This window comes from Natrix helvetica, assembly GCF_964273705.1.
Source record: "Natrix helvetica genome assembly, chromosome: 2".
In the NCBI taxonomy this organism is placed as follows: domain Eukaryota; kingdom Metazoa; phylum Chordata; class Lepidosauria; order Squamata; family Natricidae; genus Natrix; species Natrix helvetica.
Window position 1 is genome coordinate 112,640,096 of NC_138552.1, and position 26,574 is coordinate 112,666,669.

At 39.1% G+C, this 26,574-nt stretch overlaps 1 protein-coding gene across 1 annotated transcript in view; it reads left to right on the forward strand.

The window, feature by feature from the left end:
* The window catches only part of ADGRL3 (adhesion G protein-coupled receptor L3), a 586,346-nt gene that overhangs the window by 283,731 nt on the left and 276,041 nt on the right, over positions 1-26,574 (forward strand). The window contains exon 6 of the mRNA XM_081943236.1: positions 9,016-9,125. Coding sequence (XP_081799362.1) covers positions 9,016-9,125 — 110 coding nt within the window. The remainder of the gene's footprint in view (positions 1-9,015; positions 9,126-26,574) is intronic.

Consider the following 26,574-nt stretch of genomic DNA (forward strand, 5'->3'; position numbering starts at 1 on the left):
TTGGCAAAACCTTTCACTGTTTAAGATGGATCTTACAGATCAAATTGCAAACAGTGTTTCTCTCAGAAGCTTCAATCATTTCTGTATGCAAAATATAAAAAGTATGGAGAATGTGAGTAGAGTGGAGTAGAGTAGAATTCTTTATTGGCCAAGTGTGATTGGACACACAAGGAATTTATCTTTGGTGCTTATGCTCCCACTGTACATAAAAGAAAAAAAATACATTCATCAAGAATCATAAGATACAACACTTAGTGATAGTCATAGGTTACTAATAAGCAATCAAATCATACTAGGAAACAAATAAAACAATATAAATCCTAAAGATACAAGCAACATGTTATAGTCATAAGTGGGAGGAGATAGGTAATAGGAAGGATGATGATGATGATGATGATGATGATGATGATGATGATAATAATAATAATAATAATAATAATAATAATAATAATAATAATACAGTCTTAGTAAATAAGACTGTTATGGGAATTAGTTGTTTAGCAGAGTGATGGCATTCAGGAGGGGGGAAACTATTCTTGTGTCTAGTTTTTGTGGTGTGCAGTGCCCTATAGCAGTGATGGCAAATCTTTTTTGGCTCACGTGCCATAAATGGGGGGAGTGCCGCGGGGTTGTGCACGGGCATGCCATACCCATAATGCAATGTGCAACCCCCCAGTGCGCATGTGCGCATGACAAGCGCTCCCCCCCCATTTTTGCATGCTTTTTTCACCCTCCCCAGGCTTGAGAGGCTTTATAGGAGCCTGGGAGCCTGAGTCCATTTGGGAACAGACTTCTGGTTTGCTTGTAAGGCAGTTTAAGCCCTCCGGAGCCCTCAGAGGTTTCCCTGAAGTCTCCGGAGGTCAAGAAACGACCCGACGAGCAAACCGGAAGTCACTTCCGGGTTGCTTGTAGGGCCAATTTTAGCCCTCCAGAGCATTCAGGAGCCCTCAGGAGGCTTCCCTGAAGTCCCCAGAGGACAAAAAACGACCCTACAAGCAAACCGGAAGTCACTTCCGGTTTGCTCATAGGGCCGTTTTTAGTCCTCTGGAGCCTTCAGGGAAGCCTCTGGAAGGCCCCTGAAGGCTCTGGAGGGCTTAAACTGGCCCTATGAGCAAACCGGAAGTCTGTTCCCATTCCCAAATTTTCGGTTTGCCCATAGGGCCGGTTTCTTGCACTCCCGAGGCTTCGGGGAAGCTCCTGAAGCCTCCGGAGGGCCTCTGGGGTGGCAGGAGAGGCTGTTTTCACCCTCCCCAGGCTCCTATAAAGCCTCTGGAGCCCTGGGGAAGGCGAAAAATGGCTTTAAAAAAAGGCTGAACTCAGCTTGCCAGCGCGCACATGTGCACTGGCCAGCTGACAGGGCAATACCTCGTGTGCCCTGACAAATGGCTCCGCGTGTCACCTGTGGCACGTGTGCCATAGATTCGCCATCCAGCCCTATAGCATCATTTTGAGGGTAGAAGATGAAAAAGTATATGTCCAGGATGTAAGGGTCTGTAAATATTTTCACAGCTCCCTTTTTGACTCGTGTAGTGTACAGGTCCTCAATGGAAGGCAAGTTGGTAGCAATTGTTTTTTCTGCAGTTCTAATTATTCGTTGAAGTCTCTGTCTGCCTTGTTTGGTTGCAGAGCCAAACATGCTATCAATGCTTAAATGTTTAGAAGTTCTACTTAAAACATATAGAAAATTGTACTAGTTTTATTGTTTAGTCTGCTAAAGGAATGAAATTAATATAGAAATATATGTTTCTCCTAAAACTAAAACTCAGATGAGTTGCCTATTGAAAACAAATTTGATAAAAATAAAAAGAACCCTGGAATGCATTAGTGTCATAAGACTGTTGTGACTGCATTAGTATCATAAGACAATTATGTCTCATCTCTCAAATACCATGAAAAAGAAGCAGTGGAAAGTAATCTAGCAGAAAATAATCTTTTTACCACTCTGACTGTAGAACATCTTGTTAGAAAAGCTAGTTAGTAAAACATTGCAGTCAGTGCAAGTTAGGTGTCAAACCAATTAAATTTAACATAGCTCACTCTTTCCTTGAATATCCTATGGAAATGAGTATTAAAAATCTCCCTTTTTACAACTTTGTAATACCTTAATTCAGGATAGAGTTGGAGCATCTCAGTGGAATTGAAGGTATACTGAATGGCAGAGTATAATTGATAAAAATAAATAAATTCTGTTTTTCAGTACTATACAATACAATACAATACAATACAATACAATACAATACAATAGTAGAGTTGGAAGGGACCTTGGAGGTCTTCTAGTCCAACCCCCTGCCTAGGCAGGAAACCCTATACCGTTCCAGACAAATGGCTATACAACATCTTCTTAAAGACTTCCAGTGTTGGGGCATTCACAACTTCTGGAGGCAAGCTGTTCCACTGATTAATTGTTCTAACTGTCAGGAAGTTTCTCCTCAGTTCTAAGTTGCTTCTCTCCTTGATTAGTTTCCATCCATTGCTTCTTGTTCTGTCCTCAGGTGCCTTGGAGAATAGCTTGACTCCCTCTTCTTTGTGGCAACCCCTGAGATATTGGAACACTGCTATCATGTCTCCCCTAGTCCTTCTTTCTCTTAAGCTAGACATACCTAGTTCCTGCAACCGTTCTTCATATGTTTTAGTCTCCAGTCCCCTAATCATCTTTGTTGCTCTTCTCTGCACTCTTTCTAGAGTCTCCACATCTTTTTTACATCGGGGCGTATAGATGTTTTAGAACATAGAATAATAGAATTGGAAGGCTGAAGTCAGCATGCTGGAGCTGACTGGGTAACGCCTCACGTGCCCTGACAAATGTCTCCGCGTGCCACCGGTGGCACGCATGCCCTAGGTTCACCATCACGGCCCTATGCCATTTCAGGAAAATTATTGTCTACTCTCTTTTTGAAAGCCTCCAGTGATGCAGCATCCACAACTTCTATTCGTCATCTAGATAGTTTATAAAGATATTGAAGAGTATTGGGCCCAAAACAGAGCCTCAGGGCACCCCACTGCTTACTTCGCTCCATGTAGATATAGTTACATTGAGGACTACATATTGAGTACAATTTGTCAGCCAGTTGGTGGTAGTGTTGTAAATTTCACATTTTTCTAGCTTGCAAAGAAATAGGTTGTGGCCTATTTTATCAAATGCTTTACCAAAATCTAAGCATACTATGTCCACAACATTTCACTGATCCACTGATTTTGTCATTTTGTCAAAGAATGTAATAAGTTTCATTTGGCATGATCGGTTTTAAACGAACCCATATTGGTTACTGGTTATAATTTTGCTTGTTTGTAGGTGTTTGCAGTTTTGTTGCTTAGTTATCTCTTCCAAAATCTTCCTATGTATTGATGTCAGGCTGATTGGTCTGCATTTTCCTGGATTTGTTTTTCCCCTTTTGAAGATGGGAACTACATCAGCTCTTTTGCACTCCACAGGTAGCACCCTTTATTCGAAGAACATTGAAAGATATGTTTCAATAGTTCTGAAATCACATCTACCAGTTTCTTTAGAATTCTGGGATGTAAATCCATCAGGACCCATCTAGAGATAACAGGTGTTCTCTTGCCTTATTTTTGCATAATTAATTTGCACTCCTAACCTGTCGTTTACAGGTTCTGCTTTTGGTGAATTGAGTATTGTTTTCTTTTTGTGTGAAGACAGATGCAAAGTATGAATTAAGCAGTTCTGTTTTCTCTCTACCGCCTGTTATTTCTTTGCCATCTTCTCCAATTAGTGGACCTATCTTTGACTTTTGTCTTTTTTATTTTGGTGAAAGAAACTGTTTTTATTGTTTTAACATTTGTTGCAAGTCTTATTTGGTTCAAAGCCTTAGCTTTCCTTAGTTTGCAGGTCAGGATATTTGTGGGTATTCTGCCTTAGCTATGAATCCCTCTTTCCATTTCTTTGTACTTATCCTTTTTTTCCCCTCAGTTGGTTTGAGAGTTCTTTGTACTATCATGCTGGTTTTTTCCTTGGTTTTCTTTGTTAGTGGTATTGAACTGAATTAGACTATAATTGTATTTTTTAGAGTTTGCCAAGTTTCTTGAGTTGATTTCCCCTTTAAGATTTTCATCCATGGAATCCTTCCTAAGGTCTCTCTGATTTTGTTAAAATCATCTCTTTTAAAGTCTAAGACACTGGTTTGATTGTGTTCTGTTGCTTGTGACTGTTTTATATTGAATTCTATATGATTATTCTCCCTTAAAATTCCTCCAAATTCAATTCCCTCTATCACTTCTTTGCTGTTAGTAACAATAAGGTCCAGCATAGCTCTCCATAGTTGCCTTCTCAATCTTTTGGGTGATGAAGTTGTCAGCTAGGTGAGTCAGGAATCTGTTCGATCTCCCGCTTGTTGCAGAGTGTCTTCCAATTGATGTCAGGGTAGTTAAAGTCCCCCATACCATTGTGGTGTGTTTTCTTCATACATTGGTTAAATACACTGATTTTAAAAGGAATGATCGTAAATTATGATAAAAAATACCACTACTAATACATTCCAATAAATAAATAAATAACTTGGCAAATCTCTTGAATTGCCTGTTTATTATACCTTTCAGATTTCAAGCAAATAAACAGATTCTTTGTTCATATTACAGATAAACAAAATGCTTCTTCTTTTCTGGCACAATAGAAAATATAATATAAACTGTAACTATACATCAAAGAGAAAATAAAAACGTATTATGTCGTTTTTTGGAAAAAAAACTGAGGAACTGAGATAGGGGACTGGCAATAACATATGGCATAATAGGGTCAGCTTTCTTGCAGATGAAATAACTAATATATGGAGAAGGAAAGGGAAACATTTATATTTGTGTTTTAGTTAAACTTATACCTTTTTACATTCCCTGAGACCGATGTTGCTGAGATACTTATGTTCTTATCTATGCAAATTAATTCAAAAGCAACTAGAATAGTGAAATATTTTAAATTCCTTGACAGAGAAAGAAAGAAAAATAGTATTACAGTTGATCAAAAAAAAACTTTACTGATATAACTTTTATCACATTTTTTGGAAATGTTGCCTAGGATATGTTGAGAGACAGATTTGTTTGTGGAATTGTTACTATTTCAAAACATGTTAGTAAATAAGGACTTTATATGAGAGAAAATATATGTTAGGTAACTGTTATAGAAATAGTAGTAAATGTTTATAAGATTGGCAATTAGCAGAAAAATAAAAAAGGAATTACTCATTTTGAGTCCATAAACCATGGTGAAAACTTAATAAAAACTATGAAATACAGAGAGATGCTCTGTATAAAAATGTACTTAACCATAATTTATAGACATTTAATAATCAGGGTGCCATTAACAGTGACGTGCAGTCAGGTGAGGCAAGTGAGGCACAGCCTCACCACTCTCATCATGAAAAAAAAAAGTAAAAGGAGAAAGCTGAGCTAGTTACTGCCTCACCGTGGATGACTCTGCTTAACTGTTAAAAAAAGCTGGAAAAGGTACGTGTGGGTTGGAGGGAGGGGGAGGAATTCAAACTTCATCCTCCTGGTGCTGTGCAGGGCTTTGGGCAAAGGCTGGAGGGAAGGACCCTGGTTTGCTTGTGCTCTCCCTCCCCAAGAGTAGTTTGATTGCAGGCAGAGCCACGTTGTGGGGCCAGTGTGTGTGCTACAGCATAGCTCTTTGCCTGGCTTCCTGCCTCCTCCTGTGGTCTCCTCACTGGTGCTCTCCCTCCCCAAGTGTAGTGACTTCCTCCCCAGGCCCCCATTCATTTCTCTCTCACACACACACAGCTGGATAAAACTATATAAAAATCTAGCCCAGCTTCACTGATTACAAGTTTGAAAAGGCAACGTGGCTCCACCTGCAATCAAACTACACTTGGGGAGGGAGAGCACAAGCGAGCATTGAGGAGACCACAGGAGGAGGCAGGAAGCCAGGCAAAGAGCCATGCTGTAGTACACACACTTCCCCCCAGCCTCTTTCTTTTGGAAGTCTCAGATCGGCTCCCCTCTGGCTTCTCTGCCTCTCCTCTCACCCCAGCCTGCCAGCAGGAGGTGGTGGGTGGGCTTTATTGTGTTCCAGGCATTTCCCACCCAGACAGCAGGCTGCATTTGCAATGGTGGAGGTGTTTGGGAAAGGCAGCAGGGGAATGGGGGGGATGGCAGAGGATCTGCTTTCAAGCCACTGGAAAAGATATCCAATCCAACTTTTGTGTGTGTGGGGGGGTTTGTTTGAGAGTGAGCGAGAGAGGGAAGGGGTAGGAGAGATAGTCCAATCCAACTTCTGTGTGTGTGTGTGTGTGTGTGTGTTTGAGAGAGGGGGAGGAAGGGAGAGAGGGAGGAAGGAGGGGAAGGAGAAGAAAAAGAAAAAGAAAGAAGGAGCAAAGGAGAAAAACAAATGCTGTCGCTTTAAATTGGAACTGAGCATGCCTGGCTGTGGAATTCTGGGAGTTGAAGTCCACAAATCTAAAAATATTTGAAACCCAGCACTGTGTCAGTGCCTCACCAGTCATAAACCTCACCGCACGTCACTGGTGCCATATAATAACTAGGGTATATACACTATTTTTTTAAAAAAAGTAACTTCAAAATGGAGTTGCATTGAGATATTTATTAAAATACTTGTTTTTGAAGGGAACGTAACAATTCTTCAAATACAGGTACACTTACAACCACAATGGAGCCACAAATTTCTATTGCTAAGCAAGACAGCTGTTAAGTGAATTGTGAATTAAGTGAAAAGGTTGGGACTGCTGCTCTAGGATACACTTTAGGTTAGTAGAGAGCCAGTTTGGTGTAGTAGTTAAGGCATTAAGTTAGAAGCTTGGAAACCAAGAATTCTACTCCCACTTTGAGTGCAAAGCCAACTGGTCACCTTTATTATTTTTATTCCAACTTATTGATTACTAGTGTGAGCTGAAGCATAACAATTAATGCCCCGAATATTTTGATTCCATCTACAGCTCTGTTTTCAGGCACAAAATAATGACTTGTATTTTTGTTCATTAGTTTTCAGCATTCTGAATTGGTATTTGCATATATTTTATATAGTTATAACTATCTTTCTTAGTTATCTATCTATCTAATGTCTTTAAAACAGCACATTTGAATTTTGTTTTAAGTTAAACTTTTTGCTATCAGTATAGGTACTTTTACTAGAAGACTAAATAATTGTTACTCTATGGAGATTCTAATCCAGGTCAAGGTTGTCCCAAAGGTGCTTTTTTTTTCAAGAAGCAACTGGACTTTCTTTCCAGAAGGTCCAGTTGCCTCTTGAAAAAAAAGCACCTTTGGGATAAATAATTGTTTAAATACAGTACAATAGAAGCAATTTCTTGTTCTAGACATAAATTATTATTATATTGATTCTTTTTTTATTATTGTGGTACATCCTTAAGGTATCAGGCAACTTGGATGGATGGTTGTTTGGTTGTTTGATAAATAGATAGAGAGATAGTTATAGCTATATAAAATATATTCAAACAGACAGACAGACCGACAGACTGACCAAGCAACTTTACAGAGTTAAATTGGAGGATTTTCTGCTTTTAACAGATGGCAGTATTACTGCCAAGAAAAATCCAGGGGTACATGTCTGAAGTCACCAAGTATTAAGCTTGTCTTCAAAAAGGCTAGATCTTTCTAATGTACTGTAGTCATAATATGTTTGAATTAAATGAAATATTAGCCTGAATGTTGCCCAGGCTTTGAAACAGGGGTGGGTTTCAAAAGTTTTTACTACCTATTTTGTAGGCGTGGCTTGGCAGTCATGTGACTGGGTGGGTGTGGCCAACTTGATGTCACTCACCAGGAGATGTCATGGATTGGGTAAAATGTGGTGAAGCTCACTTAAGAAAGCTCTTGCCTAGCAAAGAAAATTTTGGGCTCAATTGTAGTCATAAGTCAAGGACTATCTCTGCCTTCCTCTGCATGGCAGTCTTGTCCTAGTAAACTTGTTCTCCTTTCTGACAATTTTTCTCTCTGTTAGAGGCACCAAAATAACCCAGACAATGTAAGGTTTCCTGCTGTAGCAGGGGGTTGGACTAGATCAGTGGTGAGTTGCAGGCGGTATGCCCCAGTATGGGTGAACCAGAGCCTGCCCAGAGCACCGGGTACTGTTCCGGTACAGTGCTCCGGAGGGTCCACACACCTGCCCATGCTCCTTACCTGTCTTTAAGTTCTTCGGTGCTTCCGCGCATGTGCATGGCGTGTACAGCGGCTGCACAACGCTCCACCGAGCAGTTGAGGCTTGCTGAGGCGTCGCAGAGGCTAGCGGAGGCGTTGCTGGACAGTAAGATGCATGTGTGCGCTGCACACGTGTGTGCACGCGCTGCGCACATTCATATGGATCCGGAACCCACCACTGGACTAGATGACCTCTGAGTAGCCTTCTAGCCCTAAATTGCTGTGCTGTTTTTCTTTCTTTCCTTCCTTCCTTCTTTCTTTCTTTCTTTTTCCCTTCCCTCTGTGGGAAGCAACCCCCTCCCCAATAACTGCTACTGTAAATGTCACTTTGCAAACCTCCTTCCGAGCAGCTTTTCAATTTAAATCAGGACTCCAAAGTTTGTAGCTTTAAGACGTGTGGACTTCAGCTCCCAGAAATCCACAGCTAGGCATGCTCAGTTCCAATTTAAAGCGACAGCATTTGTTTTTCTCCTTTGCTGAATCTCTCGACTGAAAAATGAGTTTCCTTCTATCTTTCTTTCTTTCTTTTTCTTTCTTTCTCCCTTCCTTCCTCCTTCCCTCCCTCCCTCCCTCCCTCCCTCCCTCTCTCTCTCTCTCTCTCTCTCTCTCACTCACTTTTTAAAGCTTTTTTCCCCCTTGCCTGAACCGGCAGGGGGAAAAAACTTTTTTTTAAAAACCTTTTGATGAAGATTCTGATGGAATAACAGGTTTTGGGGCATGGCCAAACCACCATTATTACTACCGGTCCTATCCGGTGTGCCAGATTTTCACTCTCTTCTGACGTACCGGACCGTAGAGGGAGGAACCCACCTCTGCTTTGGAATCATTAGCTATGTTACTCCAATTTTTATTCTCATTTTTATTTTCATTTTTCAGGTGTAGCAACCGGACCCAATGTGCAGTGGTTGCTGGCCCAGATGTCTTTCCTGATCCTTGTCCAGGAACATACAAGTACTTGGAAGTGCAATATGAATGTGTCCCTTACAGTATGTATTATTTTACTATTGTAGTTGCTATTATTGTTAGTTGTTTATTACTGATCTGAACACCAAATGACTATAATTATTAGCATTCAATTTTTGGGGGTTATTTCATGCTCACATAAGTGGCTTCTGACAAACTGAGCAATGGTGTATAGTAAAGAAGCTAATGTAGAACTGTGGTTCTCATCAGAAAGCCATCTAGTTCCATTTCCCCATCCCCAATATTTTTATTTATTTCACAGTAATTATAGCCTTATGAAAAGTCAATGGAATCTTAAGTTCTGAAGCAGTATGCAGGTAGTCTTTGATTTACGACTGTTTGTATAAAGACAGTCCAAAGTTACTACTCTTACGGCTTGTAATGCACTTCTGACTGTCACAAATGTCGCACACACACCATTTCAGTCACATAATAACAACTTGGATGTTTGGCAGTTGGCTCACATTTATGTCCATTTGCAGTGTCTCACAGTCACCTGATCACAATTTGCTTTTTTTGCTGGTTTCTTACAAAAAACACCATGGAGGAAAGTTGATTCAAACTAATGACAGCATGTTTTTCTTAATGACCATGTGATTTGCTTAATGACCACAGTGACTCACTTTATCACCATTTTAAAAATGGTCATAAAATTTGATCTATAATACAATACAATACAATAGCAGTGTTGGAAGGAACCTTGGAGGACTTCTCGTCCAACCCGCTGCCTAGGCAGGAAACCCTATACCGTTTCAGACAAATAGCTATCCAACATCTTCTCAACATCTGGTCGATTGTGATTCAATCTACAACTGCAGGGATTTACAACCAATATTCCGGTCCTGGTTATAAACTGAGAACTACCTGTATTCCAACATTCCAATTTCTGAAAGAGAACAAGCGAAGAAGATTGTTTCCATATTTCCCTTTTCTTTTGGGATCCCCAGATATTTCACTGGTCAATACAGGTAGTCCTAGTTTAGCACCACAATTGGGATTACGCTCTTCCTTCAGCTTTCCTGTGATTTACAGACCTGTGAAGCTCATAAATGTGAGGACTGGTCACAGAGTTACTTTTTTGTCATTGTCCAGCAAACAGTTGCTACAAGAGGCAGTTGCTAAGTGTGGACTATCTGTGTTGAACATTACTTGAGAGACAAAAATAACATTTTGGTCTGTTTCAGCACTCTTTTTCTTATATAAAGAGATGGGAACTTCTGCAGTACTTAGCATGAATTTGTAGTTTAATTATTAATTAATTATTGTAGTTTAATTACTGCTTAATTATTAACAACATCTATATTTTTGTTGTGACATGTATGAAAATATCATTTCTGCACATCTCTTCTGTAATTACTCTCAGAACAATCCTCCCATATCTTCTTTCAGTGTAAAACAATTTCAAACATTAGTGTTTGAACAACTTTGCATTTACTCCAACACACTTGTAGGATTTTGATACTTGATAACTGGCTTTCAGCTTACAATGTATTCTTCATCTATCTAATAATATTTGATAATATTTCTTAAAATGAAATGTTTCTTAAATGGGTAATATCTGAAACATTTTTAGGCTGAAATCTTATACACATCAACCTGCAAATAAGCCCCACTGATTTTATAGATTTTATTTCTAAATAAATAGCAGCTGTGCATAGGATTAAATTGTTAGAAGAACAATTTTATTGCTAGAAGAAAAAGTATTTGAAGATTCTCAGAGTAGAGTCATTTTGGAAAAAAGGAAAGTGTTTGAAGGTTACCATATTTTTCGGACTATAAAATGCACTGTAGTATAAGACACCTTAGTTTTGGGGGAGGAAAATAAGAAAAAAAAATATTCTGCCTCTGCCTTCCAGCATCCATGGTATTTATGTGGCTAGCGTCCTGTCAGTGTGAGAGAGAGTTGAAGGCTGTTTGGAAACAAACAGTATTTGCTGTGTGAGCAACAAGGAAGGAGACAGCAAGGAGCCTGGGTGTGGCTTGTTCTGTACTAATGCTGCATGCTGTGCTGATATCTGAAACTAAAACTAAAAGTGAAACTTCTCTCCTCTGCTGAACTATCATGTTGGAAAACATGCTTTTGGTATTGTATATTTACTTAATGTGTTATATTATATATAAATCCTGAATCCTGCTGAATCAGTTACTTATGTGTGCTTTCTGAATGTGGTTGCTGCTGCAAACTCTGACACCTCCTTATAGCAAATAGCAGCCTTATTCAGCATGAGCAGCCAATTGGCAGGTGAACCACCCTCCCGGAATACCCCCAATCAGCTGTTCCAGGCTGCAGCGTTTGCCACAGATCATCGCCTCCTCCATGCCTTGCGTTTTTTGGCTACATTCAATATATAAGACACTCCCAAATTTTCATCCTCTTTAAGGTGGAGAAGTGCATCTTATACTCTGAAAAATATGGTAATTAATGAAGGAAGGAAGCATATCTGAGTTGGAAACTGAATGACTAGGTATGTAAAGGGAGTTTTGGTCACGCCCATTTTACTACTAAAAGAGACTGCATCATTCCCACAATAAACAATACCCAAAATTATATATGGTTGGTCTATCTGTCTATCTCAATTTATACTGAGCCATTTGACCAACAGGGTTGCCAAGAGAGCTAATAAGACCTTTTAAAATGGTTTAAGTGTTGTTTTATAAAAAGTTCAAATCAACTTAATCCAGTTCAAATACTGGGTAACACACTAAATTGCATTCACTTAAAATGCCCTGTCTGAATGAATTCATCTTTATTAATATGATAATAAACTTTACACAACATTCAGAAGCAAACATGGTTTCTCACAGTAAGATTGACTCAACTACCCAGCCTCATTTTAACTTAATCTGATATTTTGTACAAATCTAAGGTCTTGAGCATCTTTCCTCAAGGCAGAGTAGTGGGGAGTTTTTATTTTTATTCCATAGCTTAGGGACAATGCAAGAAAATGTTCTCTTCTGTATGTCAACAAACATATTAGTGCTGTGCTGTGCCCCCAAATATTAAGAGGATTTCTTTTGCTGAAGTTAGTGTGAGAAATTCGTATTAATCTGGTCCTCAGTTGGTTAGACAATGAATCATCCGGTGCTTTAAAAATTAGAACTAAAATGTTCAACTGTATGGAAGCACTGGAGATCAGCATAGGTTTTTCAACTCAAACAATGGTGCTAGTTAAAGGGAGAGTTGCTTTGGTGACAAACAGATTGGTATCCTAGATCAATTTATGGCCTTGAATTCCTTGTTTGTTGCCATGGTAACTAAGAATCTATTCCTTTCTTCTTTACACTGCTTGCTGCCAACCTTGAAATAACAAGCCCACAAAAATTAAAAAGGCAACCACCACCACCATCCCTCTCAAATACAGCAACCTCCTATTGTTCAGGGTGTTTAAATACTACGATCTTTTCACCTTCAAATGATTGATCATAAATAACTAAAACAATCTCTTCTCTCCTTGAACAACAGAATACTGTACTGGGAAAGATAGGATTTTGCTCAGTGTCAAGTCTGTTTCTTAAAAAGAAAAATATTTTTTAATGATTGTTTGCTCTTGAGGAAGCAATTAAATGTCTTTAAAAGTTTCTAGAGAAGTACCTTGCTAGATGCCAACTTTTTCCTTCTATCTACTCTGGCAGTATCATAACAGGATATAACAGCAACTTCCAGAGCATCACAAGATTGTAGAATCACTCATTTTCACACTTCACATAGCCTTCCACAGTCTTCAGGACCTCACAGAACAGCCAGTTTTTGCATACCCAAAAGTGTTACAAAGCTGTCAGGAGAAAGATAAATACCAAAACCAGTAGATTTGAGGGGATAATTTAAGATTTCCTGCCAGGCCTCTTCTTCCAAGGGATCCCCAATACATATTTGTATTGATGGATTATCAGCAGTCACACTAAATGCCCTGGCAAAACATACACTGTCTGAATACGGAGATCTTAGGCCTTGCATCATGGTCTTTTATTTTTTATCTTATTTATCAAATTTGGAAACCACCCATCTCCCCTTAAACTTTCCCTTTGACTCAGGAATAGGCAAATAGAAAGAGCTTTGAATCTTGAGAGCTCAGAGACTAGAAATACAGAACATTAGAAATCTTCAAAGCACTTATCCTATGTGAAACCTGAGCAGTTTGGGAAGTTGCTATGCTTTGATTTTCTGGCTCTTCTATGCAAATAGATGAGGTCTACTTTTCACCTGTTATGATTTTGTATGAATGGAATCACATAGCAACATCTTTTGGGACAGAAAAAATTAATGCCTTCTTTACATAAAGGTCAATTTATCAGATGCTTTAGAATAAGGGATCCCAAACCCCGGCTGTGATCTGTTGGGAACAGGCAGCGGCCATGTAAGCAGCGGGTGGGCAGGTGAGCACGCGAAACTCTATTTGTGCCAGCAGCAGGTGCGCACACTCACACATGAAGCTCCCACTTGCACAAATGAAATTTCATATCATGCACCTGCCACTTGCACAAAACTATCCCCTTCCCCCACCATTGCTGCTGTTGCCGCTGCTACCAGCCAGTCTAGGATGTTGTCATAGGAAGCATTTCAATTTCCTAGGACACTCTGATCCTGTTCAAGTGCTAGGTTTCTATGAGGGCTGTCTAGAAACCAGGAATGTTCATGGAGCAAATGAGGCGTCAGGATGGCAAAAAGAGCATTAAGATGTAAACCTCATACATCTTGAATGTGCATGCATGTACAGAAATGTACATTGCAGTATTGCGCGCACATCCCAAACTGCCCTTTTTTCTACTTCCTGAAGATGATCCTGGAAAATACAGCTCATCATGTACAGATAAATTATAATCTTATCAAACTTTTGCATCTAGAACCCACCTATTTCACTGTAGACAACTGAACTATACTTTTGGGATCTGACTTTTCAGTGAAGTCATCAGTGCAACTTCATTCTGTCCTTCATATGTTGAATTTTATTCAGAGAGTAAAAGGCCTAACAGCTACTGTTTTTCATGTCAGTAGTTATAAATGAAATGATGAGTTGCAAATACAGTTTTCAATTCAAAACAGAAGAACTAGACTTCATCAGTAGAGTTAGCTCATTTCTGATGTTCTGTGCAGAATGGAATAACTCACTGTCATCAACTCACCATAGCCATCTTGCCATGGCCAACTCGCCATGGCCACCTCACCGCAACCAACCTAGTGCAGCCATTTAGCTGTGGCCAAGTCGCCACAGGCAATTCATCTCGAGACAATTCCATACGGAATAACTCAAAACAATATCTGCCACTCTTTCTTCAACATTGACGAAAATGAAAATAATGTTGAAGAAACAGTGGTATACAACATCTGTCGCATTGAATTATCCCATGTGGATTGTCCTGCGGCACGTTGGCTGCAGCGAGTTTTCCCGTGGCGAACTGGCCATGCCGAGTTTGCCAGGGTGAGATGTCTGTGGCAAGATGCCCATGACAAGTTGGCAACAGCAAGCTGTCCTAGACCCTGCTGAATATGTATCAGGGCTTCTTATCAAAATATAGTTTTCATAAGTCATCTGGTGCAATAATGTCACATTTCATAGTCTTTTAAATTGTTAAATATTTCAAACCTGTTTTGTACTTTTTTCCCCCGCTGACAGTAACTAAACTTTTGCCACTTTTTTCATAGCAAGACAGATTTTTTTTTCCATCTTTGCCTACAATCCACGGAACAACTGTGTTTGTTTACATTTCTCCCCTCCTTTACCCATTTTCTTCTCAGAGCAATCATTGTTTATATTAGCTGAAATCTGTGTTATTCCCTTGATAAATCTTTTAGCATTTATAAAGAATACCTTTTTAATGCCATTCTTCGCTTTCTCCTTCACAGGTCCCTGGAATCAGAAACTGTTTCTGATTCTCACCTAAGAAACTGCATGTGCAAATTGATTTTTTGTGCATAGCTTTACTCAAGACACTGATCTTTGTAAATCTATATAATGTTTTATTTTTAAAAGAAATGTCTCCCGATTCATCTTTAAATCAAAGTTCATCTGTTTGCCAAGGTCTATTGTGATAATGTGGAAGAAGAATAGGGAGCTAATACTGAAGTGAAATGGAAAAAATAAGAATATTTTTGTTAAAGGAACAGTGTTTAGTTCCCACTTAGAAAGACTTTGAAAGAGTTCCTACTTTCATAGACTTTCATTTTGAAATGTATTTCTGAAGCAAACAAATACAATCAATGGCATAATGTATAGACTAGATCATGCTTAAAACACTAAAAATTGAGATGGAATATGAAGCATATTCACGTATAAATATATTCACATACATACATCCCAATTCTTTCATACCATGACTTTCTCGATCTTAACCCTTCCCCTAGGCCGGGGGGGGGCAAACTTTCATCATTATATTGTCATCACGTGACGTATCACAACTTTTTCCCCTTTGCTAAAATGGGGGTGGTGTGGCGAGCACATGACGCATCTGCCCCTCAGGCAGCGAGCTTGAAACTCCTGCCCTAGACTCATTTACTACTTCTCCTGCAGTATATTTATTTTGCAGTTGGATCCTCATTTTTACTCTCAACAATCTCAATATACTTCTTTCATACTAGTCACTCACTTATGTGTTCAGTCCACAGTCATAAGCACAGGTTAATCTCCAATCTTTTTCTTGAGTCCTCACCAAAACTTAAGTAACCCATTCGTGCTTACTTCTCCTGTCATACTAAGTTTTCACTTCCATACAACAAGTAGGCAGAAGCCATTCTTATGCACAGTCATTTTCATTTCTTTCAGTGAACAATCTCCAAAACAGATTGCCCATTACCCATAGCCTTTCTTATCAATATTTGCACTTCGTAAAATTTCTCTATCCACTTTCCCATATTTAGTAAACTTTCTACCAAGGTACACAGATTCATCTTATTTGCTCTAGTTTTATGTATATCTTACAGTCATTCACTTAATTTACCACCAATCTCCTAGAGTGTTTCTTATGAACTTGTGGCTGTGACCTTTCTTTTCTGAGTACACTTGTCTCAGTGGATGTCTGCCCAATCGGATTATGTAGGATTTATCCAGATGCTTATGAAACATTGAATAACCTTGCAATGCGACTAGTACTAATTAAAGCTGATTAAATGTCAACACTATTTTGATCACTGTATGGAAGGCAAGAGGAACAAGAACTGCTTAGAGAGCTTATTGCTTAAGCCTAACAGCTTAGCCAGAAGCTGAAATGTTCAAACCTTCTTGGAATGATAGAAGACCAAGATTGAGCCTTGGACCTTCTGTATGCTTGTGATCCACTTCTAAACCACAAGTGTCCTAGCTAGCTTCCCATGGAAAACAGTAAATGGGACCCCTTTTGTCATATATAAAAGCAAAATTCCATAAGATGTTTCCACTTGCTTGTTCCTTAAACTCCCAAGAAAAATCTATTTACATTCATTTTTAAAATCTATTAAATCAGAATATATATGTGATCCCAATATTTTCTAGTATTCTTGCATGTCCACCAAAGATTAAAAGTGTACCCTCCATTTGATTACATTTCCAACAAATATCTGAAATTCCCTTGTACATTTTTGACAGCTTATCTGACATCATATACTAGCAAACCATCTTTTTAAAAAAATAAATACTTTTTAAAGATTATAATTAAATATAAATTTCAACCCTTTCTTCCATATACAACTTGATAATACATTGATACAACTATATATTATATCCAAAATGTTTTACCCATTTTATCATACAGTCTTTAACTTACTCATCATCTGTATCCATTTTCAATAAAGGTTTGTACATCTTAGCAATAATATGATCATGATTTATACACAACTCCACATCAAATTCAGTCTTACCATTTTCAGATTCATTATTTTTCTTATAAACTTTAAAACTTTCCATTAACTCATCATAGAGAAACCAATGGAATGTAAAGCCTTCCAACTCTTACATTTTCTCTTGTTTTAAATTTAAATTCTCCTTGGGAAAAGTTTAGCAGATCAGCATATGTTAACTGTTTTTGCTTAAATATCATTTCACTTCTCATATGAGCTTCTTGGGATGAAAACCATAAACGGATGTTAGAAGACAATTTTGCCTTATACCTATTCCAAATTCTCAAAATGGCAAGTCTAATAAAGTTATTTTTAAAGTCTACATTAACGTTAATTTTATGGTACTACAAATAGCCATACCAACCAAATCTTAAATCATGTCCTTACAATTCCAACAACTGCTTATTAGTCACCCATTTTTTATTAATACTAAAACAATAAGCTTCAAAATGCAATTTCATATTTGGTAATCTACGCTTTCTTTAATATCCAGCAGCAGTTTGTATTTAATTCTTGCTTTCTTGCCTTGCCAAACATATTTGGAAATATATTTTTGCCATTGCTTAAATGTTGTATCAGTTGCCAATATAGGTAACTCATAGGTATTGTCTGGACCAAACAAAGTTTTATTATGTTAAGTGTGAGTATAACCTTTGTATGACCCATTGGTGTTTCTCTCACCACTTTCTAGACCACCTGAGAGTTTTCACTTCCTTTCACTATATTTTGTACATCTTTGGATGCACATGAAACAGTTTTTTGGATGCACATTTCTATTTGTACACTTTTATACGTCCTTTTTAACATAAAATGGATGCACGTAAAACAGGCAGAAATATAAAATCAGTTATATATTATCTGGATAAAAGGACTGCTAGTTACTATCATAATAAATGAAAACGGAAACTTGACAGTTTCTTTGTTGCTGACAGAAAACTGACATGCTTACCCATTAGTAAAAATCAAATATGTTCATACTAGTGCAGGATAAGAATTTAATGAAGATTTCCAACTTGGTAATGCATTTAAATAAAATCTTCTCTTTTCAACAATCCTGAAATACAGTAAATAAATTTTATTAAGGTCCAAGCAATACAAAATAATCGATTTTCACTGCTTTTTGACATTAGTAATGGGGGAAAATAAGACAAAACTGCAACCTGAAAAAAGTGAGAGCTCTTTTCTCCACTTCTTAATTATTTTGGTGCCAAACAATATTTAGGGGAAGTGGGGCTTTTTTTTCATTGATATAGAGGCTATTTAAAGTAGTTATTCAAAGTGCCTGATCAATATTGAAATCCATATTAATGCATCACTGACAGATAACTAATACTACCATATTTGAATGTTTCTGAACAGAAATTCATCACTTCTCTGGATAAGTAGTCTCCCTATTTGATCAGTATTTTACCTTGAGAGTCATTTTTCCTATTACCTGTGATGAAAAATACCTACAAAATACCTACAAAATAATTGAATTCATTCAAACCCACTTTTTGAACTTGGTTTGTAACAAGTCAAGATAGTTGATTCTCTTTTGGCTTCCTTTGTCCTCTAAAGAATAAAATTGCTCCAATCATCTAAGAAATCACTGGAAGGACTGTCTGAGCAGAATGTGTCTTCCAGCAGATGTCAAAGTAATTACCATCATTACTAATTATGCCTGTTCACAATATCTGCATTGCTTTAGGATGACATCATAAACATTTTTTTTGATTGGGCAAGCATTTTTAAAAATTTGATTATTTTTACATTGTTTACTTTCCTCCATAAAATTACTAAATTACTAAAAATTACTTAAAATTACTAATTTTAAATGATTTTTCTCATATATATATATATATATATATATATATATATATATATATATATATATATATATATATTGCATTTTTCTCATATAGATAGATAGATAGATAGATAGATAGATAGATAGATAGATAGATAATATGTATGTATGTATGTATGTATGTATGTATGTATGTATGTTACGGTGAAAGACTGAAATCTGGTGAATGTCGACATTCACCGGTGAAAGACCGAATATTTCATTACATCGTTTTACATTCGGACCTTCACTGGTGAATGTTGACATTCACATAGTCGCTTGGTGTATGTCCGAAAATACCCTTATCCTCTCGACACCCTTACCCTAATACCTCGGCTCCTCGCTTCCTTTTAAGCGTCTTCTATTCGCGGAGTTTTTTTAAAAAAACCTGCGATCCTTAAGAAGACGCTTAAAAGGAAGCGAGGAGCCGAGGTATTAGGGTAAGGGTGTCGAGAGGATAAGGGTAATCCTCTCGACACCCTTACCCTAATCCTCTTACCCTAATACCTCGGCTCCTCGCTTCCTTTTAAGCGTCTTCTTAAGGATCGCAGGTTTAAAAAAAAAACTCTGCGAATAGAAGACGCTTAAAAGGAAGCGAGGAGCCGAGGTATTAGGGTAAGGGTGTCGAGAGGATAAGGGTAATCCTCTCGACACCCTTACCCTAATACCCTTACCCTAATACCTCGGCTCCTCGCTTCCTTTTAAGCGTCTTCTTAAGGATCGCAGGTTTAAAAAAAAAACTCCGCGAATAGAAGACGCTTAAAAGGAAGCGAGGAGCCGAGGTATTAGGGTAAGGGTGTCGAGAGGATAAGGGTATTTTCGGACATACACCAAGCGACTATGTGAATGTCGACATTCACCGGTGAAGGTCCGAATGTAAAACGATGTAATGAAATATTCGGTCTTTCACCGGTGAATGTCGACATTCACCAGATTTCGGTCTTTCACCGTAACATATATATATATATATATATATATATATATATATATATATATATATATATATATATATATATATATATATATATATATATATATATATATATATATATATATATATATATATATATATATATATATATATATATATATATATATATATATATATATATATATATATATATATATATATATATATATATATATATATATATATATTCACCTCCTCTTCTTACAAAAATAAGGAGCCATTAGGCAGTGAGATGGATAGTATATAAATTAAATAAATAAGAATTTGGATGGATGCTTGATTATTGATTATGTGCCATTACATCAGTGTTGATTCTGATGCATAGATTACTTAAATCTGACCTATGCTTCTTTGTTGGAAACAACCATCTGATTTCTTTAAATTTGCTGGCATATTTGGTTAGAAACTTTACAGATTCCTCTTCTGTTGCTTGCCATATTTCTTTATATATTCCATCAATTCCTATATACTTCTGATTTACTAATGACTGGAATGATTATTTTACATAATCATTTACTGCTTAGAGCTACTTATAAATAGGGGGTATTTTCTAAGACATCTTGGATGTTAACATCTCTGTGTACAGAATTCCAGTACACAGTTAACACAATGACCAACTGATTGGAAGTGATTGATCTGAGTCAAATGCATCATCAGTATGGAGTCCCTAGAGCCCTGAAAGAGATCTAAGTCCAGCCTCCTTTGAAGTTCATTGGCTCTTATCTGGACCAATTTGCATTGACCAATAGTAGATCAGATTCTTGTGAATGGGTTCAATGATATAAACATGCAGTGCTTTTGAACTCTGTCTTGGTTTCTTGTGCCTGACAGGAAGGAATTTATTCTGAAAATTATTATTATTTTGCTGGACTTAAAAGATACTTTAGTTCCTTTTGCTTAGTTTAAATAGTGGGCGATGAACGAGGCTGGACACTGCTGAGGTAAAACTCCAGGATTTATTGCAACAGGCAGTAACACAGAATACAGGAGAGAAGCAACAGTTCCCCTGCTTGACAGCTATTTAAACGTAGCTGTCAAGCAGGGCAGCCAATGAGAAGGGGGAAACAGCCCGCGCTCAGCCAAGCCGCGTCTTAGCCAATCAGGCGCGAACACTTAGGTAACAACTCCTTCACATCTCTGATAAGGACATCTTTTTTACTTTACCTGCTGATACATTCAATATTAGTTTAAAAAAGAATAAAAAAGAAATCAGCTTGTGTTTAACATAAATATTTGATTTGATTTGAAATCAGTATATGCTTCACTGATTATAGAAAGACCTTCAGTTGTGTCAAGCTGTGAAATGTCCTTAGGAAAAGAGGGATTCCATTTCTTCATAAGGACAGAAAGTTGCATTCATTACAAAATATGGCAAAACCGACTGGCTCAAAGTCAACAATGTAAGACAAGTTGAGGTAATCCTCAACTTACAACCAGTCAGTTAATAACTGTTGAAATTTATGATGGACTCCCACCCCAAAATGATACTTACAATTCAGATTTGATGTTCTGACAGCTACCCTTTCCCCCCATAGTCATAATCGTATTTTGGATGCTCAGTTTCCAGTCTTTAATAAAAGTAATTATAGTTCCCTTCTTGATCAAACGTCAATTTGATCACTTCTACAAACTCAGCCATCTTCACAATCTATTTATTTATTTATATGCTGCTTGTCTCACTATCAAGTGACTCCGGGCAGTTCAAAACATAAAAGCAAACATCAAAATGTTAAATTGTAAAGTAAACAAAAAGATAAATAGTTAAATACCAGAGTGCAATGGGGTGGGTGGAAACTACTTCCTAGTGCACTAACTACCTTTAGTGTGGAACGCCCCATCAAGTGCCAAGTCAATCAGCAGATTTTGAGGCTCTTACAGAAGGCCAGGAGGATGGGGATGGATCACACCTTCAGGGGCATGATGTTTTAAAGAGTGGGAGTCACAACAGAAAAAATCCTTCTCTTGAAGCCACTGAAATTCCTTGATTGGCAGCTCCACAATATCTCCCTTCAGCTGGAATGAGGGGGACAGAATCTCATGCGGTGAGATGGTTTAAGGGGCTTTAAAAGTCATAACCAACATCATGAATTGGACCCATAAGCAAATCATATCTCCATTATTGCTGTTTCTTATTCTTCCATCTTTAAATCCTGATTTTTTTGTATTTTTGTTTTTGATTTGTGTTTTGACCATTGTGTTTATTTGTTTATTAATTTATGGACATAGCTGCCCATCTCACAATTGCAACTAATTCTGAAGTCTTCTCATTCAATTTCATCAAGGTTCATCCAGACAACAGCTAATTTTTCAGTAACTATGATGCAATTCATTTGGCCTCGGAAACAGGTTTTCACTGGCCATATTTATTTAACATTTCAGTCATGCCTCTTCATCCTTCATCCTACTTTTCACAATTTCCTGTCAGACCACATAACTTTGTGTTAGAAAAGACTGAACTAAAATAGTTGAATAACCCTTTTTTTTCTGTTACTTTTAGCATTTTGCCACTTCCCTGTGTAACTGGTATATTGATTCCTTTCTGTTTCTGTTTTTCTTTTTATGGTTCTTAATGTTTCTCAAAAACAAACTACAATTCATTCTGAGATTTATCTTTCTTGCCACTGTTGCTCCAGTTCCAGAATATATCTCTATATTAATCCTTGTTGATCTAGCCCTCTTTCTATTTTCTATATATGCCTCCTCCCCGCCCCCGATCTTCTCTCTCTCTCCTCTCTCTCTCTCCCTCCCTCCCTCCCCCCCTCTCTCTATATGTATATTTATTTATTTATCAGCACAAATACAACACACACACACACACACACACATTCTGTATAGCTACATTGATCTCTCCTGTGTCTCTCCAATTTTTTTCCAAATTAAAAGACTCATAGCCATCTTGAACTTCCTTTTCTATTAGCTTCACATCAACATTCTGATTCTCTTTTCTTGAAAATACATTTTTAGATTACACAGTTTTCACTTCTCTTAAAATTAAAAATTTCAGAATTAAATGGTCACTTACTATTTTTGCTTCCTCAATTAATTATATTTTATTGAGTAGAATCAAATCAGGGATCCTTTGCTTCTTACTTCATTCTCTGGAGCAGAAAGATAAGCCATGCATTTCCCTGAAGGACCTTACTTGGCAGAACTTTTCTCCCTTCAAATAGTGGGGCAATTGAGCAATAATTTGCATCTTGTTTGGGCAAATCATGGTGGATTCTAACAAAGGCACTGCTTTTATTTATTCTAGTTTAACCCAGGGTCTTTTTACAGTATAACCAAATAAATTCACCGGATTTCTAAGCAGGAGTTTAACTGTTCCTTAACTTTTGTTTCTATTCCTTTTGAATAAAGATATCCTTTAGTCACTAATAGAGACATTCCCACAGACCTCTACTATGCCTGTTAAAGTGTATTTCCCTTATTACAATGTTCAACTGATTTCTATTTATTTCTTATTATTACTGAAAAATAATAAATTTTCTCTGTTTCTGTCATTACGGACAAATTATCCATGTCTCAAATCACAAGACAATATTGATTAAAGATGGTATTTGTAGTAACTCAAGGAATTCCTATTGATTCATATTTTCTGCTACTGTAGTTTTAAATTATTTTTAATAAATTCACTTACAAGAGGCAAAGCTCTACAGGAATGAACCTGTGTAGGTATGATTTGAGCAGTAAGATAGGGACAAAAATTCCTATGAACAAAAAAATAACAACGAATCACCCACAAATCTACAATGCCATACAAGTTCAAGGGAAGATAACTTTGCTAATGTTTCTAGTAAACCTGAAGTAAAATTTAAAAAAATCAGTTCAGTATCATAAGCATCTGTTGTTATGATATCAGTCAGGATATATAGAACCAATCCAAAATTGGGGCAGAACACTTACTGTATATAAAGGTACAATGACTAAAAAATGCTGAAGTTCTTGGTTTTAGGGAAAACTAAAATGTACAAGCAAATATGTAGCAATAGCACTTAGACTTATATACCACTTCACCAGGGACGTGTGGTCAGGGGAGGCACGGGAGGCAGAGCCTTACCTCTCATCATGAAATAATAATATATAATAATAATATCCACAAGGGAGTTTCATATATATAAGAGGAAGAGGAGGAGGAGTGCGCGCGGGGCGGTGCCAGCTGGGCAACTGGCGGAGGCAGGAGGGTTCTCGGAAGCGCCAATAACCTTCCTGCCTCCGCTGTACTTTGCGCGCTCCTCGCAACTGCAATAGATGTCCATAAGTGGCAGGGGCTTGATGACGTTGCCGCAGCTGCCATGCGCAGACGGACGGAAGTAGCCAGAGTGGCGCCGAGGCAGTCCGGCGGACGAGCGACCGAGGATCAGGCTGCCTGATCCTCCATCGCTCGCTCACTCGCTCTTTCGTCCACCCGGACCCCTCGGCGCCACTCTGGTTACCTCCGTCCGGCCGCGCCCAGCAGCGACGTCATCAAGACGAAGTGGCTTGGAGGCGAAGTGCTTTTCAGTGCTTTTCTGTGCGTCTGGCATTTAGGTAGATAGCCGGATGTCCTAAACGCCAGACACACAGAAAAGCACTGAAAAGCAGCTGCTGTTGGGGCTCGCGGAGCGCGAGCCGGCGGAGCGCGCTCCCCGCCTTCCTGAGCGTGCTCTGCCAGCTCGCAGCTCCGTGATCCCCAACAGCAGCTGCTTTTCAGTGCTTTTCTGTGCGTCTGGCGTTTAGGTAGATAGCTGGATGTCCTAAACGCCAGATGCACAGAAAAGCACTGAAAAGCAGCTGCTGTTGGGGATCGCGGAGCGCGAGCCAGCGGAGTGCGCTCAGGAAGGCGGGGAATGGGATCACGTGTGCTGGAGGCTGAGGCAGCCTCAGCCTCCAGCACACATGGTCCCATTCCCCGCCTTCCTGATGACGTCACCAGCCTCACCAGCCATAAACCTCACCGCACGTCACTGCACTTCACAGTGCTTTACAGCTCTCTGTAAGCAGTTTACAGACTCAACATACTGCCCACAACAATCTGGGTCCTCATTTTACCCACCTTGGAAAAATGGAAGGCTGAGTCAATGTTGAGCCTGGTGACTTTCGAACTGCCAAATTGCAGAAGTAGCCTGCATTGTAACCACTGTGCCACTGCAGCTCAGTAGATTGGATTTCAAGAGTGCTGACTTTAATTCCATTAAAACAAAGCTAATTACCGGTAGGATTTCATGATAGTAGAAGCTAGTGGGTAAATGAGCTCAGGATATTTGGAGGGCTTCAATTAAAGCAATACTAAAAGCAAAGCAGCAAATAGTTTCCCAATAGAAAAGAAAAAAAAATAGAGTGTCTGTATAAAAAGATTAATAAAGATTGAAAATAGAAAAGAGCAAACAAAGGACAAAGGAGGCAAAGTACATTTAGTAAGATGAAGAGAAAACTGAACTGGGAGAGAATTGGGGGAATATTTGAAGGGATGTCAAAAAGACCTCTTCTTTATTATTGTATGATCAAGAAGTCAGGACAATCAATTTAAATTTATTTATTTATTTATTTATTTTATTGAACTTATTAGTCGCCCCCTCTCCCCACAGGGACTCGGGGCGACGTACAGAGCAATAATCAAGATAGCACCATATATCGTGCAGAGGAGGTAAAAATAAGTCCATAAATAAGCATACTTACAAAATTTAAAACCCCAAAAATATTAAACTCTAAAAACTTTAAAAAACAAAATTTCCCATTATAAAATGACCTGGGGTGGCAAGATTGTAACGTTATGCCAGGCCGGCTTGACAAAACAGGTAGGTCTTCAGCTTCATACGGAAGGAGCGAAGGTCGGTTGTTGTCCGGATGTCTGGGGGGAGGTCATTCCAAAGGGTAGGGCCCACCACAGAGAAGGCCCTACTCCTGGGCACCGCCCTCTGGCACTCTCTAGAGGACGGCACCCGGAGTAGCCCCTCTCTGGGTGAGCGAATGGGTCGCAGGGATGTATGGGGCAGGACGCGATCCCGCAGGTAACTGGGCCCTGTGCCATGGAGCGCTTTGAAGATGGTAACCAGTACCTTGAAGCGCACCCGGTAGGCCACAGGAAGCCAGTGCAGCTCGCGCAGGATAGGTGTTATATGGGAGAATCTCGATCTCCCCATAATAACCCGCGCGGCTGCATTCTGGACCAACTGCAGTCTCCGGGCGCACCTCAAGGGGAGCCCCATGTAGAGAGCGTTACAGTAGTCCAGGCGGGACGTCACCAGCGCGTGAGTGACTGTGCGCAAGGCCTCCCGGTCCAAAAGGGGCCGCAACTGGCGCACCAGGCGAACCTGGTGGAACGCCCCCCTTGCCACGGCCGCCACGTGATCTTCTAAGGTCAGCCGATCGTCAAGGAGGACGCCCAAGTTGCGCGCCCCTTCCACCGGGGCTAATTGCTCATCCCCGATGGTCAGCGATGGAATATGCTGATTGAATCGGGAAGCCGGGAACCACAGCCACTCTGTCTTGGAGGGGTTGAGCCTGAGCCTGTTGTCATCCATCCAGACCCGTACGGCTTCCAGACACCGGGCCATCACTTCGACAGCCTCGTTGGGGTGGTTTGGGGTGGAAATGTACAACTGAGTATCATCAACGTACAGATGGTAACTCACCCCAAAACCACGGATGATCTCGCCCAGCGGCTTCATATATATGTTGAACAGGAGAGGCGAGAGGATCGACCCCTGTGGGACCCCACAAATGGGCCTTGCGGTCGACCTCTGCTCCCCCGTCAACACACATTGCGTCCGGCCAGAGAGGTAGGAGCGGAACCACCGTAGCACGGTGCCTCCAACCCCCAACCCCTCCAGCCGGCGCAATAGGATACCATGGTCGATGGTATCGAAGGCCGCCGAGAGATCTAATAGG